This window comes from Aspergillus welwitschiae, assembly GCF_003344945.1.
Source record: "Aspergillus welwitschiae strain CBS 139.54b unplaced genomic scaffold BDQ94scaffold_10, whole genome shotgun sequence".
NCBI lineage: Eukaryota > Fungi > Ascomycota > Eurotiomycetes > Eurotiales > Aspergillaceae > Aspergillus > Aspergillus welwitschiae.
In genome coordinates, this window is record NW_020798704.1 from 160,596 (window position 1) to 175,465 (window position 14,870).

Below are 14,870 nucleotides of genomic sequence, written 5' to 3' on the forward strand. Positions count from 1 at the left end.
GAGACTCGGCTAGACCTTCGGCAAGCAAAACTAACCGACTCAGACGCCATGGGCTGACGACGAGCGACTCAGTGTCAGACAGTGAGATAGCCGCTTGACGCGCAGCAGAATATATAGTCAGACCATGTGGGATCCATCATCCAAAAGAAGTGGTTCTATTCAAAGGTTTTGCGTTTAGGATATAGTGGTATGTATCCAGAGCTTGCGTGGAGCATTACACCAGTACATTACTGCACACTGCGGCACTACAGAGTACTGCTAGGGGAGGGATATTGTCCGCCAATCGGACACAAGACAGCAGTCGTGCATAATCCGTAGGCAGGTACCCATGGCCTGTCGTCCGCCAGATCTTGAGATTGAACCTTGACTACGCACAAAGAATGTCATCATGGTTCACAATCCTTAGGTATCGTATCCTACTCAATCTTGAGAGCAATGCGCGTCGCCGACTGCCGGGTACTATTGGGACCGAGCCATGGTACGGAGGTCACCGGTTCCTGGACGCTACACAGCTAAGAATCAGCAGAAGGTTTCGATCTGCGTCACCCGCACAATCGGTCCACCAGGATGCGTGAGGGCAGTCGAGGGGTTACGACGTCTCTGTGTGACCGGCCGTCTGTTCTCGAAATTCGGACAGTTTCTAAACATATATCTGCCAGCTGTGACAGGCCATCGGTTTCCCAGATCGTCGGGTCTAACCAAGGAATGACAGCGTATACGCTCTGCTAAACCGGGCCCCTTGCTTCCTGCTTAAGCTTCCGGAATATACTTTGTAGCTGGGAGATGGGGTAGATGCAAATCACATCTGGTTGCGGGGTTACTGGTTGGGGTGATTGTCCATCGCCATCTTGAGCGTTAAGATTGGGATCACGGCATGAGATGTCACCTCTGGAGGCCTGTGCTGGTATGCCTCGAAGTGTAAAGGACTATTGAAGATGCTTGAAATGGAAGAAGAAGTAAGAGGCACGGTATAGGGGGGGATGGAATAGGGGAAGGTTATTGGCGTAAACCTCCAACCGAGAGACGAGGCTTGTGCGTTCCCATTCCCACTTGGAGACCTGCAAGTTAAGTCACAGAAGGATACTCCTCCGTCCTGGGGGGTGACAGACGGACGACACCGTGGAAAAAACATAGTGAGCTAGTTGCCATTTGCCAAGTTAGGCTGGGGGAGGACGGGAGAATCGTTGTTAGTCACGGGGCGGGTTGCCCCTGAAGGATGATCTGCGGTGGATGATGGATGGTTCAGGGGCTAAAATGCCTGGGAGGCAACACTATCGTCTGAACGTCACGAAATCAGCTATTGTTGCAAACTGATTGGGGATGTGGGAAAGGGGTAGATAAAAATAAATGAGAGTTCAAGACCGATATTGAGTGTGAACACGAAAATTAAGAGGCTTGACCGGGGGGTTCGGAGCGAAAGTAAAGTGAGTGAGTATGGGATGCGACCGGAGTAACTCTCGGTCAGTGGGTGTACACAGTGTATGCTCATCCATAGGAATCAATCGCCCGTTCGATAGTCATGAAATAATTCTACTGAAGACACATATTCGGAGAAGAAATCAGCCTCACTAGTTAACTACAGGTTTCTCCTGTTAGTAAGAATCCATGCCAATCGCTGCGCTGACACCGAAGAAGAATGTGTTCCGACCCGCGGCGAGCTGCAGCCGGACCTTCTAGTGTTGTCAAGGAGAGAGACATGATGTGGTGCTAAAAGCAACAACGCGTGTTGGCTGGACTGCCGCAGGGCCAATCAGGGGGAAACATTGCTGGAAGGGTTCGTGGATCGCCCCAAACTTCCAACTTCCCACGGCGAACACACGAGGAAGTTCTCTCAGTCCCACCCAACTAGAATCGGGCTTTTCTGCATCCCAGACGGGCTAACTATCCACCCACTGGACACTCACTACACTGGCAACCAGGCTAGTCTAGTCTAATGGTTAGTGCTCTCTTCCCCCCCAGCCAAGAGTTTACTACTATTAGTATTTTGGATGGGCCCTTCCCACACGCCCCCCCAGTCAACAATGGTTGGTGCTTGTGCTTTCATCTCTCTCTCCTCTTTCCAGCTCCGACATCCATGCGTCTCTAACCCAGCTCCTTCTGGCTCCATCCAGATCGTCCTGTCGCGTCGTGTCGTGCCCTTGACATCTGGGGATGAGACTGTTCCCCTCATGCGAGGAGTCCTGCACTGCATAGATTCACACGACCCTTAAAGCACGCGCCCGGCGTGGCCTGGACGAGCCACTTCCCCCCCCCTCACCCCCCTCCGCCCGCTCATTCCAATGAGCCAGTGACTGGTGGATATCTGTTCGCTATTGTAGACTTTCGCCGTTGCCCAGCATGGCATCCATCATGGAGGGGGGCCTACTGCCCATGATCAAGTGCTCCAATTGTGGAATGAGCGTGGAAATCTCCTCCATGGGCGATCATGTGTGTGCCAAACCAATGCCAGGTAAAGATTCTCCCCCAATCTTTCTCTACCCCAGCTATGCTGTTCACCGTTGGAATGCAATGTGTTGACCGGTCCCTTGCAGCAACTCCTTCGCCCTCCCAATCCCCTCCGCCGCCCCCGCCCAAATCAGACAATGGGTTAACGTCCAGAACTCCCAGCGATGCCTGGACCTCCAAGCCCGGAAGGTCCGGCCCTCCGCCTCGCATTGACCCTGCAATGGCCAGTATGTTTATTTTGGACACCACGCGAGCCTGCGCCATCCATATATTAGAGTTATGCGTCTCATGCAATTAACACCGACCTTCCAGATCGTCCTTTCTTGAACCCCGCAAGTCCGATAGCCAACCACGACCCGTTGGTCCCTTCCCCTCTTTCGACGTCTTCAGGTCAACGGTCGCCGTTTAGAGCTCTCCAGCGCAGCCAGACCTCTCCTTTGCCCGACGAACCGCAATCCCCGGATTCGATCAACCTGGAAACCGCATTTGCTACCTTCCCCCTACCCCGTTCCATGTCGGACAGACGCCCGGGTGGTATGCCGAGCGCAAAGGACCCCAGGTCAGCACCTCCAATGCTATCAGCTCGATTAGCACCTGCGTTGGACCGAAATGCGCTTTCAGACGATGTACCTCCGCCACCGCTCCCGAAAGATGACCCTCCCGCGACGGCCATGGGCGTGGGCCATAAACATGGCGCTTCGATAGACAGCAAAAGCAGCTACCGGACATCGCTGGCAAGCACGCGGTATGGAGACAATAGGAATTCCAAGCGGTCGACTGCCATGTCGAGCCGTCGGCCTTCGTTTGGGAGCGTCGCGCGCGATCCGTACAAGTTTGTGGATGATGCTCCCCCGGTTCCGTCTACTGCACCGCAGCAACTCCTGCGCCCCTCCAGGATTTCGGATTCCTCCGTCGCCGAAGTCGCGGACAAGCGTGAAGGCAGGGGTGAAATATACAGTGGCTTCGATTTCGGGGTGTCGGAACGGCCGACGAGTGCCAAGGCTGAGATTGACCATGTCAATGCAAGTGCGCTCCGAGTCTCATCGCATACCAATAGCAACTCCGATCGTCTTAGCAGCAACCGTGGATCCGCAGAGTTGTTCTTCCAAAGCCCGGCCCAGAGTTCCTATGGACCCCCGCTCGACTTTGAGCTACCAAATGAGCCACTGGCTTCGCCTGCGACCCCGGCCAACGGGGAGTACAAGGCCTTCAAGCCACAAAGCTCCGATTTTCTCCAGCCAGCAGACGCGGAATCCGGTCGCTCGAATGAGCGAGATACCAATCAAAGGAAGGATTCTGATTCGGCTAGTGACGGGAACAACTCTGTTTCCAACTTCGCACGAGCACTGGGACTAGAGGTCGACCACACTGCGAATAGTTCAATAACCTCGTCGGACTCCTCACCGTCAGACACCACCCGCAGTGGAACGTCTCTATCCAGTCTGCCATCGGAAGCCAGCATGTCCCGACGGAAACCCTCAGATCAGGGTCGTCTGGGTCCTGTTGTGGAGGAAGAGAAGAAGCCCCAGCAGCCTGTGCTGGACGAACCGGTCCTCGAAAGTCCGACCGCCCTCGAGCCACCGCGGATTCCAGAAGCCTTATTCAGCCCTGACTCGCCAACTGACCCTGCCATTAGTCAGGGTAGCCTGTCGCTTGTTTCTGAAAAGAAACCCCGGCGTCCTGAGGGGGAGGAGGAGAACCCACCCCGACCAGGGATGGTGCGTTCTGCGACAGCACCGCCGCCGCGACCCTCACCTCGGCCCAAGGGCCCCTGTCGTGGTTGCGGTGAAATGATCATGGGCAAGTCCGTGTCGTCGGCCGACGGCCGTCTGACGGGCCGATACCACCGCGCCTGTTTCGTGTGCTTCCAGTGCCGGACTCCCTTCCAGACGGCCGACTTTTACGTCCTGGAAGATCGTCCCTATTGTGCCCAGCACTATCATGAACGAAATGGCTCCCTTTGCCAGACCTGCCATACTGGCATTGAGGGCCAGTACCTAGAGACTGTTGAACGCCGCGGCCGTGGGCCCGCGGATCGTCAGAAATTCCACCCGGACTGCCTGAAATGCCGCACCTGCCAGATTCCTCTGAAGGGGGATTACTTTGAATGGTATGGTCAGGTATACTGCGAACGTGACGCACGACGGGCGGCAGCTGCTACGCCACCACCGCCTCGTCCTCGCCGTCCAACCATGCCCTCGTCTCCGTTAGCCCCGTCCGGCCGTGGATATCCACCACCGCCCCCAGGGTACATGGGCCCTCCTGGCCCGGGTCCTGGCTTTGGACCGGGTCGCGGACGGGGTCGTGGACTGCGACCACCCGGCCCGGTCGATGGGCCGTACGCAGCGACGGGACCCCTTCCTCCCGCGCGACGTTTCCCGGAGCGCCGGACTACCAGGTTGATGATGATATGATATCCCTAATGGCTATTCTGATCTGGTTTTAAGCTGCGGACAGCTATATTTTCCATTTGCCATTTACTCCAAGTTACTGGGCACCCCCCTTTTTATTTTCTGCCCTTCACATTTCCTTTGCCATGACCTAGACCTTTCGCCATATACCCTTCTTTTGCATCTCCAGAAATTGGTTCCTCATCGTTGATTTCTTTCTCCCCTGGCTGGCGAGGTTTGAACTGGGGTCGCTTTCTCTTCTTGTCTGTTGGTGGTCATCAACAATTTATGTTTACCCTGCATAACGTCTGGTGTCATCTTGGTGTTTCCAGGCTGGGTTCTTCTACGTGGTTGGGTGGCTGGATACCCTCCTCTTAACGGCATGTTATAGCGTTAATGTATGAATTGATTAATTTCACATTAGCAACATTCTTGGTGCAGTATGTAAATGTCACCCGTAGATTCTCTCCAAACAAAAAGTTGTGTTGGTGTGCCTGAGGCCGCGGGATGCGACCACCTGATCTGGAAATATATATGTGCCACAGCTTCGCGGATTCTCTCGGCCACCACCCCGTTTAGTCCCTTTCCGTCGAAGCATCCGGAATTCTGGCCCAGTATTTAGAGATCCAGTCCCACTGTCATCGAGATCCATGCTCCAAGTCCGATTGAGATGAACTGCATGGATGGTCGGCAGGACCATGATGCTTGCATTTCCTTATCCTTTCCTTTACAGCGCGGATGGCTTGGCTATCAGCTCTGGTGTTTGGCGTTCGTTGAACCACTTGAACCGGAGGTGGCACATAACGAGGCGTCTCTGCTTAACGTCAAAGGTACTCAATCTGGTCCGGAACCTGCTTCGGACAAAACAATTCGACACAGTTATGCTAATTCAGCCGGCGCGCAAGAGCTATGAAGATAGTTATTAAAGAGCCTCCTCAACAGACGATAATAGAAGAAAGAAGGGTTGACTCGCCGTTCTGAAGATATGCATCTTTTTCGTGGCCAATACACCTGGCCGGCCTTGCTTCGTGTCCTCTTCCGCCTTCTGTTCGTTGCAAACGGGACGATCGATATTAGGTGCACTAGTGGGGATATTGTCTGATGTCTTTGGGACTGTCTTTTGCGGAGGAAGATTCAGTGGAAAGCGAGGCACTTCCATAACAAGTGGGATATCGGGGGACTGCTCTTCGCCCTCCTGAACATCCATGGCTATGGGATTGGGATATCCCGAGTATCCAGGAGTCGCTGGTCCTGTGAGTGGCACTACAGTCCGAGCGATGTATTGACTTTCCTGAGACTGGGTTTGGGGCACTCGGCTTGGACGGCGTTCCCTCGCGGCGCTCTCGATGTGTTTCAATTTCGTGTGCGTAAAGGTCTCTCTGTTCATCATAGCTGTGGAACGGGCCATGTGATATGCACCCAGGGTTTGATTTATGTCCGCTGCCAAGGCCTTGTATAAGCGCATTATGTCTTGAGCCTTTGTTTCTGCCTTTACGGCTGATATCCATAAGATTTGGTGGTGATGCTGCAGATCAGGATCACGCTCGAAGGCTTCGCATATTTGATCTCGTGTCGATGTCAACTCCTTGAGGCCCTTGCTCATGTACTCATATAGCGTTTCGGCCATGTCTCTGCACTCGAGGGCGTATACTTGGGATTTGATCATGGGCATACCAGCAGTCTTAGCCTTTAGGACGGTGTCGATGCTCTGCCATGACTTGACTATTTTCACTTGGAGATGGTCGACCTGGATGATGGCATCTTCAACTAACCCTAGGGTTGGGTTCTGATGGGAGCCAGCGCGCGTTGTTCCTAGAGTTGGGATAGCGGTGGGGACATGCACGCCGCTGCGAGGGGTATCTGGAACTTGCTCTCCAGGCACTTCCCTTTGCGGCTGTTTTCCCTTGGATTGGTCGGTTTGAGATTCGCCCTGGTGTTCTTCATGACGAGCTATTTTCTGGTGATGCTTCCCCGTCAACATGGCCAGGATTGACCGTCGTCTCTGGGTCTCTCCTTCTCTTTCTTGCCGGCATGCTGCTAGGACTTCTACCCCGTTCATCTCGGTGCGCTGTTTCAGCTCAGATCGGACAGGACCCTCTTCTGGCAGGGTGTCTGGGTGTGCCTTGGTCTTTTCTTGCAGCTTCTGTATCGACGCTTCTACTGGTGGAAACATCGGATGATCAGCAAGTGTATGCAGCATTAGATGGAGATGGATGATCGGTGGCGCTGATCGAGCAACAAATGAGTTGAAGAAGGACAATGACGTTGGGAGTCTGTGGCTTGTCCAGGCTGCCACATCATCTATGGGTGGTACCTCGGGAGATAGACTTGAACCATGGTCAACGACAAGGGAGTTCCTGTTTGATGGTTCAATCCCATTGTTGCTACGTCAAGACTCGTAAATGTTCGTCATTCCAGAGCTCTAAATGGGTTGTCCGTGCGAGCAGCTTCACAAGCTTGCCTGGAACTATAATGCGGACCAACCACAACACTTAGCTCGTGTTACGACCAACTTCACCGGGAACACAAGGAGTAAAGGAGGCCCGAAGAAGTAAACATGCAAAACACATCTTCAGCCTCGGTCTATCCTTCCTCCGAACAAACCAGATCGTGCCAGCGCATCTTGCATATCAGCAGCCAGCCACAAGCGGGCGGGGGATCTGCAGCATTCCTGATGCAGTCAACAGCACTTATACCCCTCCCCCTCCCTCCAGCTTTCTCCCATTCCAACCCATTTCTCTTCTGCTCAACCAAATACCTACCTTGAAACAGCTATACACCATGGCTGTCCCCTCCGGCCTCCCCAACTACACTCGCCACATAACCTCCCACAACTCCTCTGGCGAGGCAATAATACACTCCTCCACAGCAGGCGACTGGTCAAGCATCGGGGACGACAGATTCGGCTTCAGCGTCGCCTACACGACCTCGTCCTTCCCGCCCGACCTCAACAATGACGCCGATATTTCTACCCACACTGCCAAAATGGAATCCAAGAACCTCGGGCTCGTCAGCCCCAACGGCACCGTCTGCCGCGTGGTGGACTTTGCGCCAAACACAGACCCATTCATGCACCGCACGCGGAGTTTAGACTACGGAGTTGTCCTGGAGGGCGAAATCATCATGGAGCTGGACTCGGGGGAGAAAGTGACGATGAAGAAGGGCGACATAGCCGTGCAGCGGGGGACGATGCACGGATGGCGCAACCCAAGCAAGGAGAACTGGACGCGAATGCTGTTCGTGCTGCAAGACTGTAAACCCATCACTGCAGAGGGAGGCAAGCAGCTGGGTGAAGATCTGGGACATTCGTCGGATTTGCCTCCCTCCGACGGAGCTAATCAATAGCTTCTATCTATACACCGATTCTCCATACACAAACCGAGAATGAATGACACGCTCAAGGAACTTCAATAACAACCTTCCCAAAATGCCCTCCACTTTCCAAGAACCTAAACGCCTGATCGGCCTCCTCAAACCCAAAAACCTTCGACACCACCGGCTTGATCCCCTTCTCCTCATAGAATCCCACCATCTCCTCAAACCGATCCCTCGGACCATTTATAATACCCTGCAGAGTAACCGTCCGTCGTAGCGCCAGCAGATTCACATTAATCCGATCCTCCGGATCATCCACCTTGCCCGACAAATACCCAATGCAGTTAATCAAGCCCCCAAAGGCAATACACTCGAAACTCTTCCTCAGCGTCCTCGCACCCCCAGTCTCAAGAATAACATCCACCCCCTTCCCGTTCGTAATGCGCAGGACCTCCTGATCCCAGTCTGGCGTAGTCCGATAATTAATAGTGTAGTCCGCACCCAGCGCCTTCGCTTTCTCGAGCTTCTCATCCGACGACGACGTGATGATCACTATACCCACAATACATTAGCAACATCACCCCAAACCAATCTTCACCCCCGAAGGGAACCGCAATGGACATACCAATAGCCCCCAACGCCTTCGCAATCTGCAACCCGGCAACCGCAACCCCTCCAGTCCCCTGCAACAGCACCACCACCTCACCACCCTCCCCAGCCCCGCGTCCACTCCTCAACTTAATCCTCTCCTCCAAACTCATCCATGCCGTCACACTCGCAATCGGCAACGTACTTGCCTCCACATCCCCAAGGTGCTTGGGTGCCTTGACAAGCCCATGCTCCGGAAACACCCTATGCGTCGCCAACACGCCCGGCTGGGGGTGTCCTAATCCCGTCGCCAATTCTTTATCCGTAACCTGACCGGTGATGTGATCCGGAAGGAAGGTCGAGAGCACGCGATCACCGGGCTGGAAGCGGGTGACGTTGGGACCGATGTGCGTGACGGTGCCGCACATGTCGGAGCAGGGGACCTTTTGTTCGAGGGGGTGGGTGCTGGAGGTGGCTTTGTGGTGGGTGTATTCGCCTTTTGTTACTATTTATTGTATTTCATCGTTAGCATGGGGTTATAGTGATGAGGATGGGGTGGGGAATAGGAATGGGAGTACCCTCTACATCGCGGTAATTTAGAGATACGGCGTGGATCTCAACGAGGACTTCATGATCTCCTGGGGTTGGGATCGGGATGTTGGTGGTGGATTTGGTGAGGGAGGAGAGGCCCGTCAGGGTTGTGGTCCATTGGGCAAGGGACATTTTGTCTTTTGTTTCTCTTCCTCTGTTTGGTTGTAGTTGTACTGGTAGTGGTTTATTGAGATATGTGCAATTAGGGGAATGTGAAGGATGAGGGGAAGATAAAAAGGAGGAAAAAAAGAAGGGAATTTTGGAGAAATAATGTTGATGTCACGATGCCCCACTGCGGGGAGGGTAAATGGGAGTTTGATTATCAATCAAGGACAGAGTGTGGGTAACTATGGATTTCTTCACGGAAAGGGTTTGCCGAATGCGTGAGGAAGAGTGGAGAACCTTCATTGTGGTTGTGGTTGTGGTTGCATTTCCCGACTGGTTTGGGGAGTTGGGGAGGGTGGTCTAGGGGTCGGTTTCTTTTGGGTTGGTGATCTTACAGAGTAGGATGATTTGTATTACACTGGCTTAGCTAGGATATATTTATACAACACTGTCTACACAACGCTAGGCCAAGTACTAGTAGGATTTAAAGTAGGATAGTAAGAAATAGCATATTATGGTAGGGTTAATGGAAAGCCCCTGGACATAATCAGTGGAGAAAGGTAAAAAACCAAAAGGAAAGTAGCCATTCTAATTCCTGACCTGGTCGACTACTAGTAATAACTCCCAAGGATCGGCCTCCCTAATTCGATTTAGGCTATCTACACTGACAAGTAGATCCTGTCAAAGATGGGATATGTAACACATGGTGCACAACGCACTGGGGAATTGATTGGCCTGTTTCAAGGCCAACTAAATCCGACTAGTAGATTTGAGTTTCTTGGATTCGTCGATCTGCATAAGAGCCTGAAACTTCAGTAATCTGCACTTTGATCAATTCAATTATCATAGTAACACAGGAAATTGAAAGTCACTTTTGAAGGAGCCTGATATAACATCACAGACGTTCATATGTGAACTATCATGTCATTGAGGTAGTGTCCAGAACGTTAGCAACTTAGAAAAGCAGCAGAGAACTGTAGATAGGAGATTTTGACGACGGATATCCGAATTCCACTATACTGTGGAGTCCATACTCCGTTAAGCTGTAATTGGCGGAGTGAGTTAAGTAAAGATAACCGAAAAGAAAGTGCTTTGCCCTATCCATGAGACTGTAATCTGGCAGTACAACATTCTTCGATACACCGCGTCAACCTATCCACGTCAATATTATTCTCCCGCAGGATTTTACCTAGCCCTTGATCTCGTAACAAACATTGCACCATACAACAAAGCTCTCCACCAACAAGTTGGTCCTGGCTTCGACCTTCCCCATCAGAGAGCACGACGGCTGTCAGCAATGCTTCTCGAGTGAAAGGGAGGCCATTAGTTGTTGCTCCGTGTGCTGCAATATGGAGAGTGTACAACCCATGCATCACAGCCTTGAATTCCCCTTCATAGATACCGTTATCGATCTTTCCAAGAGAAATTTCGAAATGTGTTCCATCGGGGCAAGCTACGTGGGTGACAACATTCGCACTGCCTCCAAAAGGGACACCGTATTCGTCAAGAAGCGTGCGGATAGTTATACTAGTGCCTGGCTGTGAGGTATCTTGGTAGACATTTGCGCGTAAATGCAGGTTGGACCACGCGTACACGCTGGCATTGTAGCGGGCACCACCACGCCGGCAAGGCGTAGGAGTAGTCTCACCATGCGTCACCTGAGGCTCGCAGTACTTCTTAAATTGTTTCTCATTGATCTGGAGCACTGCTTCCCAATTACCAGTGCTTTCTTGTTCAGAGTCGATCGTAACTGGAAGCGTAAAACGGTAAAGTGAGGTGTTGTCTGCGGTTGAGAAGGAGACATTCAACCCGTTTGCATTGGAAGGAGTTATCTTCTTTCCTAAGGGTGTGATAAGATAAATGTCCACCGCAGGCACATCGACAGAGAGAACCACTGTCACTTCGATATCAACGTCTGCAACTGCAAAGGGTATATGAATCTCAGAGTTGTGAGGTAGGAATCCAACGGGGTCTACGACGATATCAGTATTTGTGACCCCGGCGAGTATTTGCAGGAAATATTTTGTCAACTTGAAAAAGTCTTCATCTGTAGGACCTAGAGCACCGGTGATATATACGTATCCACCAGTGGCATTCGTGATCGCGTTTAACGCGACTGTATCGATCTGTTGGGGGTTTCCAAGGCCAATGGCAAACGTACGCGAGTTGATACTGTTCATGGCTGATTGGATAGTTGGAGGTGTGTTCTCGAGCCCATCGGTGAAGACAACGATTGATTTTACGTCCCAACTGGTAGACGTGTTAAGTACTTGATGGGCTTGGAGGATGCCAGCTCCAATGGACGTGGAGCCCCTTATATTGGTGGCATGTGCATTGACTGCATTCCTGGCGTTGGTGCGCTCCTGATCAAATATTCCTTCACCAACGGTTGAGAGGGGAAGACCAGGATATATTGAATCATTCGGAGCATAAGCAATGTGGTCAAACCGTATCAACCCTATAGCGTTGCCAGGCTGGATTACTTCAACGAACTGTTTTGCTGCATATTTGAGGGCATCAATCCGACGAAGGCCCGTAGTTCCTGCAGGTTCATTCATGCTCCCAGACTGGTCTAACGCCAGCACTACTGCGGCGGTTGGACGCGGAATGCTCATTCCAGTCAAGGTAAACGTAAAGTCTTGGCTGTAGTTTGTTGTTTCGCAATGAATTGTCACCGGGGAAGACGGGGCTGTTTCATTGGCTGGCCCCGCGGTGAATGAGAACCACACTTTTGCTTCTGACCAGATACTATCGTTACTTCCAAAGATGGACACAGTTCCGCCTCTGGTGAATACAGAGAAAGGCGGCCCCGGACCAGATGTAACGGAGAAATTAACTGGATAGCTAGATATAAACCTGAAAGTTGCTGCGCGGACGGTTGTTTCCCTAGCGGGCACTTGGTTGAAGGAGATAATATTTCCTGGGTTCAGGACTTCCACAACCGTCGGATTGGTATCATAACGGGGTGGCTTCACAATAGTCCAGTGCTTGTGATTCTTTTGGCTTTCGGGAAGATTCTGCTGATTCTCTGGAGGAGCCCAAGGGCGGGTCGCACGCACATTAGAGATGACTCCTGTAGATGTATTTTGAGCGGCAGGTCCAGCCCACGGTTCGACAGGGCTCAGGATACCCCAGAAGGGTCTCAGGGTATGCACATCCCCAGAACCGGTGGAATTACCCTCAAAACTGTACACTTGCTCTGGGTCCAGACGTACATCAACGTCACTGCTGAGTTGCCATAATGCAAAGAGGCGATCTAGACCGGAGTGAAGGAGGAATACAAACGGATCACGGAATGATGTGTGTGGGTTGCTCAGGCTTCCGCCTATGTGACCATGCGCTAAACCGTGATACCCTTCTATCTGGTTTCTAAACGCCGGATATGAGGAAAGGTTAACTGTTGCTTGGTCATCGTTTCCCGTCACCGGGGAGCCTGGTGATACATTTCGTGTAATGAGCCTTGGGGGGTCAACTGGGTTGTTATTAGGATCAAATGGGTTATCTGAACGCGTACTCGACGCGTTCGGATCGTAAAACCCGTTCGATCTCCACGGTTCTCCCGCCTCACCAGATGCGCTTCCCATGAAATCTGCTGTAAAGAGGCTGAAGTTCCCTCCATGTCCGTCATCTAGATTTTGTGGGTCCTTTGTCCAGTCCCAGTAGTGCAAAGATAGAGTTGGATCGATTTCTCTTATCAGTGCTTCGAATCGATTGACGAGCTCACGGTGCCAAGGAAGAAAGGCTGGAGATCCGTGCTACTCGGAGTTAGTAAATCAATCTCATACAGCTGGAGTGGCTCTCAAACATACATGAGTATGAGCGTGAATCTCATCTTGCTTGAACCAATAACTGACACCGCCAGTGGGATTGTCATTTCGGTCGCCAGGATAAAATTTGTTCTTGTGCAGTTTAATTATAGCATCCCGTAGTCTGCCGCGCTCTTCAGCACTTATGTGGGCAATATCGCGTCGGATACCATCACCCGGCGGCATCTTGTATTCTAGATAAACAACCAATCCTTGTTTAAAGAGCCTTTGATGTGTCTCAAGACAGGGTTGCCCAATCACCAAAGATTTGTTTCTGCTAAGCTAGAGATAACTTGTCCCTTTATATGTATGACCACGGAGTATGGTAGATTCTGGGCACTTCCTGTGACGTTCAGCAGATGTAATGTTTCCTGGCACGCATGGATGGTGGCGCTACTTCGTAATCTTCGAGGATTTTTTGTCGATGTCTGTTTGGCCGTGATGGTTAGAGTATTCCCCTTGGTGTTGTAGACAGAAGAACCTAGGATCTGTGGCAGCCGAGCAATTCTGCATGTCCTCTACACGAAACCCCGCAGTAACGACCGTCAATTAAGAGACTCGGGAAGGCTATTCGGTCTGAATGATGGAATCTCGTAAGTTGAACTGGGGTAGGGATTCCCTGTGGCCTAATTATGGCCTCAGATCCGAAGCTGCCATGTTTGCTTCGATTAAACTTTGCCCCACACTAGCCTGTTATAAGTAACATATAACCACACAAAGAATTTACGCATTTAGATATCGGTCAGCCGAGCTTAAGTCTAGCCTCAAGTCGAACATTCTATTACTCCATATCGACCCGGAGACATTCATACTGAGGGGTAGCTAAAGCCTGTTTGGATTAGCGTTATTGATCAAGAAACCGTGAAAATAACTATCATATACACAGTTCACCAAGCCTTTTGAAACCTTCTATACCGGGCGTTGAAAATATTTGTAAGAGGCCTAGCCATGTGTGTTGGTACTTGGGTAGAGAAGACCTTTGGGTCTCAATCTTGGCTTTCTTATTTTGTGGTCAGTTAAGTTGGGTTAATGATCCCTGCCGATTTGCGGGAACATATCCTCAAGTAATAACAAATACCTTTTCTTTGCCAGAACGCCTTAGATGGATGTCAGTGGTATCATCCCTGCGGATCCACTCGCATAGGAGAACGTGTGGCTGCTGGTGAGGTTCTCAGGGCTTAGAGGATTGCTGTTGTTCTACCAAGCGGCTTAGTGTCTTCCTATGGCCTGTATTAGTCACGGAAGCTGCAGAAAAGAGGATCAAATGTTAACTAATTCATGGAGTCATCAATACTATATATCATGGTATCTCTTACCCTATATTATGGTGATTCTAGTTACTACTTCTGATCCTTGTAGGATAGTTTCCTATGTAAATATAGGATACTGTATCTATCAATTAGCATCCTATTAGCTTTAATATATCATTGCTTACATCTTACATCTTTAAGGGTTCTCTACCATGACAGAATAAATTCCTCATATCTCTAGCTAAATCCTTGGTTTGGTGAGCCTGTATCTATCTGGCTTTATAATAAGCTTTTTGTAGGTAATTATACAAAACTCTCTGCCTCGGGTGACCAGGCGGGGCCCCACAACTCGTAAAGCTTCGCTCGTCTACCATGTCTAC

General features: G+C 51.2%; 7 protein-coding genes across 7 annotated transcripts; 2 read left to right on the forward strand and 5 right to left on the reverse strand.

Moving 5' to 3' along the window:
• Window positions 1-126: 126 nt before the first annotated feature.
• BDQ94DRAFT_140135 (uncharacterized protein) lies at window positions 127-1,168 on the reverse strand. The gene has a single exon (XM_026765565.1). The coding sequence runs from the start codon at window positions 1,130-1,132 to the stop codon at window positions 818-820; it is 315 nt and encodes a 104-aa protein (XP_026628056.1). The 5' UTR covers window positions 1,133-1,168; the 3' UTR covers window positions 127-817.
• Window positions 1,152-1,501, reverse strand: BDQ94DRAFT_140136 (uncharacterized protein). Its single transcript, XM_026765566.1, has one exon. It carries the CDS (start codon window positions 1,487-1,489, stop codon window positions 1,298-1,300), a length of 192 nt encoding a protein of 63 aa, XP_026628057.1. The 5' UTR covers window positions 1,490-1,501; the 3' UTR covers window positions 1,152-1,297.
• Window positions 1,502-2,337: 836 nt separating this feature from the next.
• Window positions 2,338-5,226, forward strand: BDQ94DRAFT_177163 (LIM domain-containing protein; the record flags this gene model as incomplete). The annotated part of the gene is made up of 3 exons (XM_026772835.1): window positions 2,338-2,449; window positions 2,532-2,672; window positions 2,758-5,226. 3 exons carry the CDS (start codon window positions 2,338-2,340, stop codon window positions 4,857-4,859), a joined length of 2,355 nt encoding a protein of 784 aa, XP_026628058.1. The 3' UTR covers window positions 4,860-5,226.
• Window positions 5,227-5,757: 531 nt separating this feature from the next.
• On the reverse strand, window positions 5,758-7,214 carry BDQ94DRAFT_158419 (uncharacterized protein; the record flags this gene model as incomplete). The annotated part of the gene is made up of 2 exons (XM_026768946.1): window positions 5,758-7,108; window positions 7,150-7,214. The coding sequence occupies 2 exons, from the start codon at window positions 7,212-7,214 to the stop codon at window positions 5,758-5,760; spliced, it is 1,416 nt and encodes a 471-aa protein (XP_026628059.1).
• A 402-nt stretch (window positions 7,215-7,616) lies between these two features.
• On the forward strand, window positions 7,617-8,180 carry BDQ94DRAFT_168720 (cupin domain-containing protein; the record flags this gene model as incomplete). Its single annotated transcript, XM_026771135.1, has 1 exon — window positions 7,617-8,180. The coding sequence occupies one exon, from the start codon at window positions 7,617-7,619 to the stop codon at window positions 8,178-8,180; it is 564 nt and encodes a 187-aa protein (XP_026628060.1).
• On the reverse strand, window positions 7,847-9,461 carry BDQ94DRAFT_177165 (zinc-dependent alcohol dehydrogenase family protein; the record flags this gene model as incomplete). Its single annotated transcript, XM_026772836.1, has 3 exons — window positions 7,847-8,702; window positions 8,776-9,243; window positions 9,317-9,461. 3 exons carry the CDS (start codon window positions 9,459-9,461, stop codon window positions 8,233-8,235), a joined length of 1,083 nt encoding a protein of 360 aa, XP_026628061.1. The 3' UTR covers window positions 7,847-8,232.
• A 1,245-nt stretch (window positions 9,462-10,706) lies between these two features.
• Window positions 10,707-13,426, reverse strand: BDQ94DRAFT_168722 (uncharacterized protein; the record flags this gene model as incomplete). The annotated part of the gene is made up of 3 exons (XM_026771136.1): window positions 10,707-10,722; window positions 10,797-13,189; window positions 13,244-13,426. 3 exons carry the CDS (start codon window positions 13,424-13,426, stop codon window positions 10,707-10,709), a joined length of 2,592 nt encoding a protein of 863 aa, XP_026628062.1.
• Between the last annotated feature and the right edge of the window lie 1,444 nt (window positions 13,427-14,870).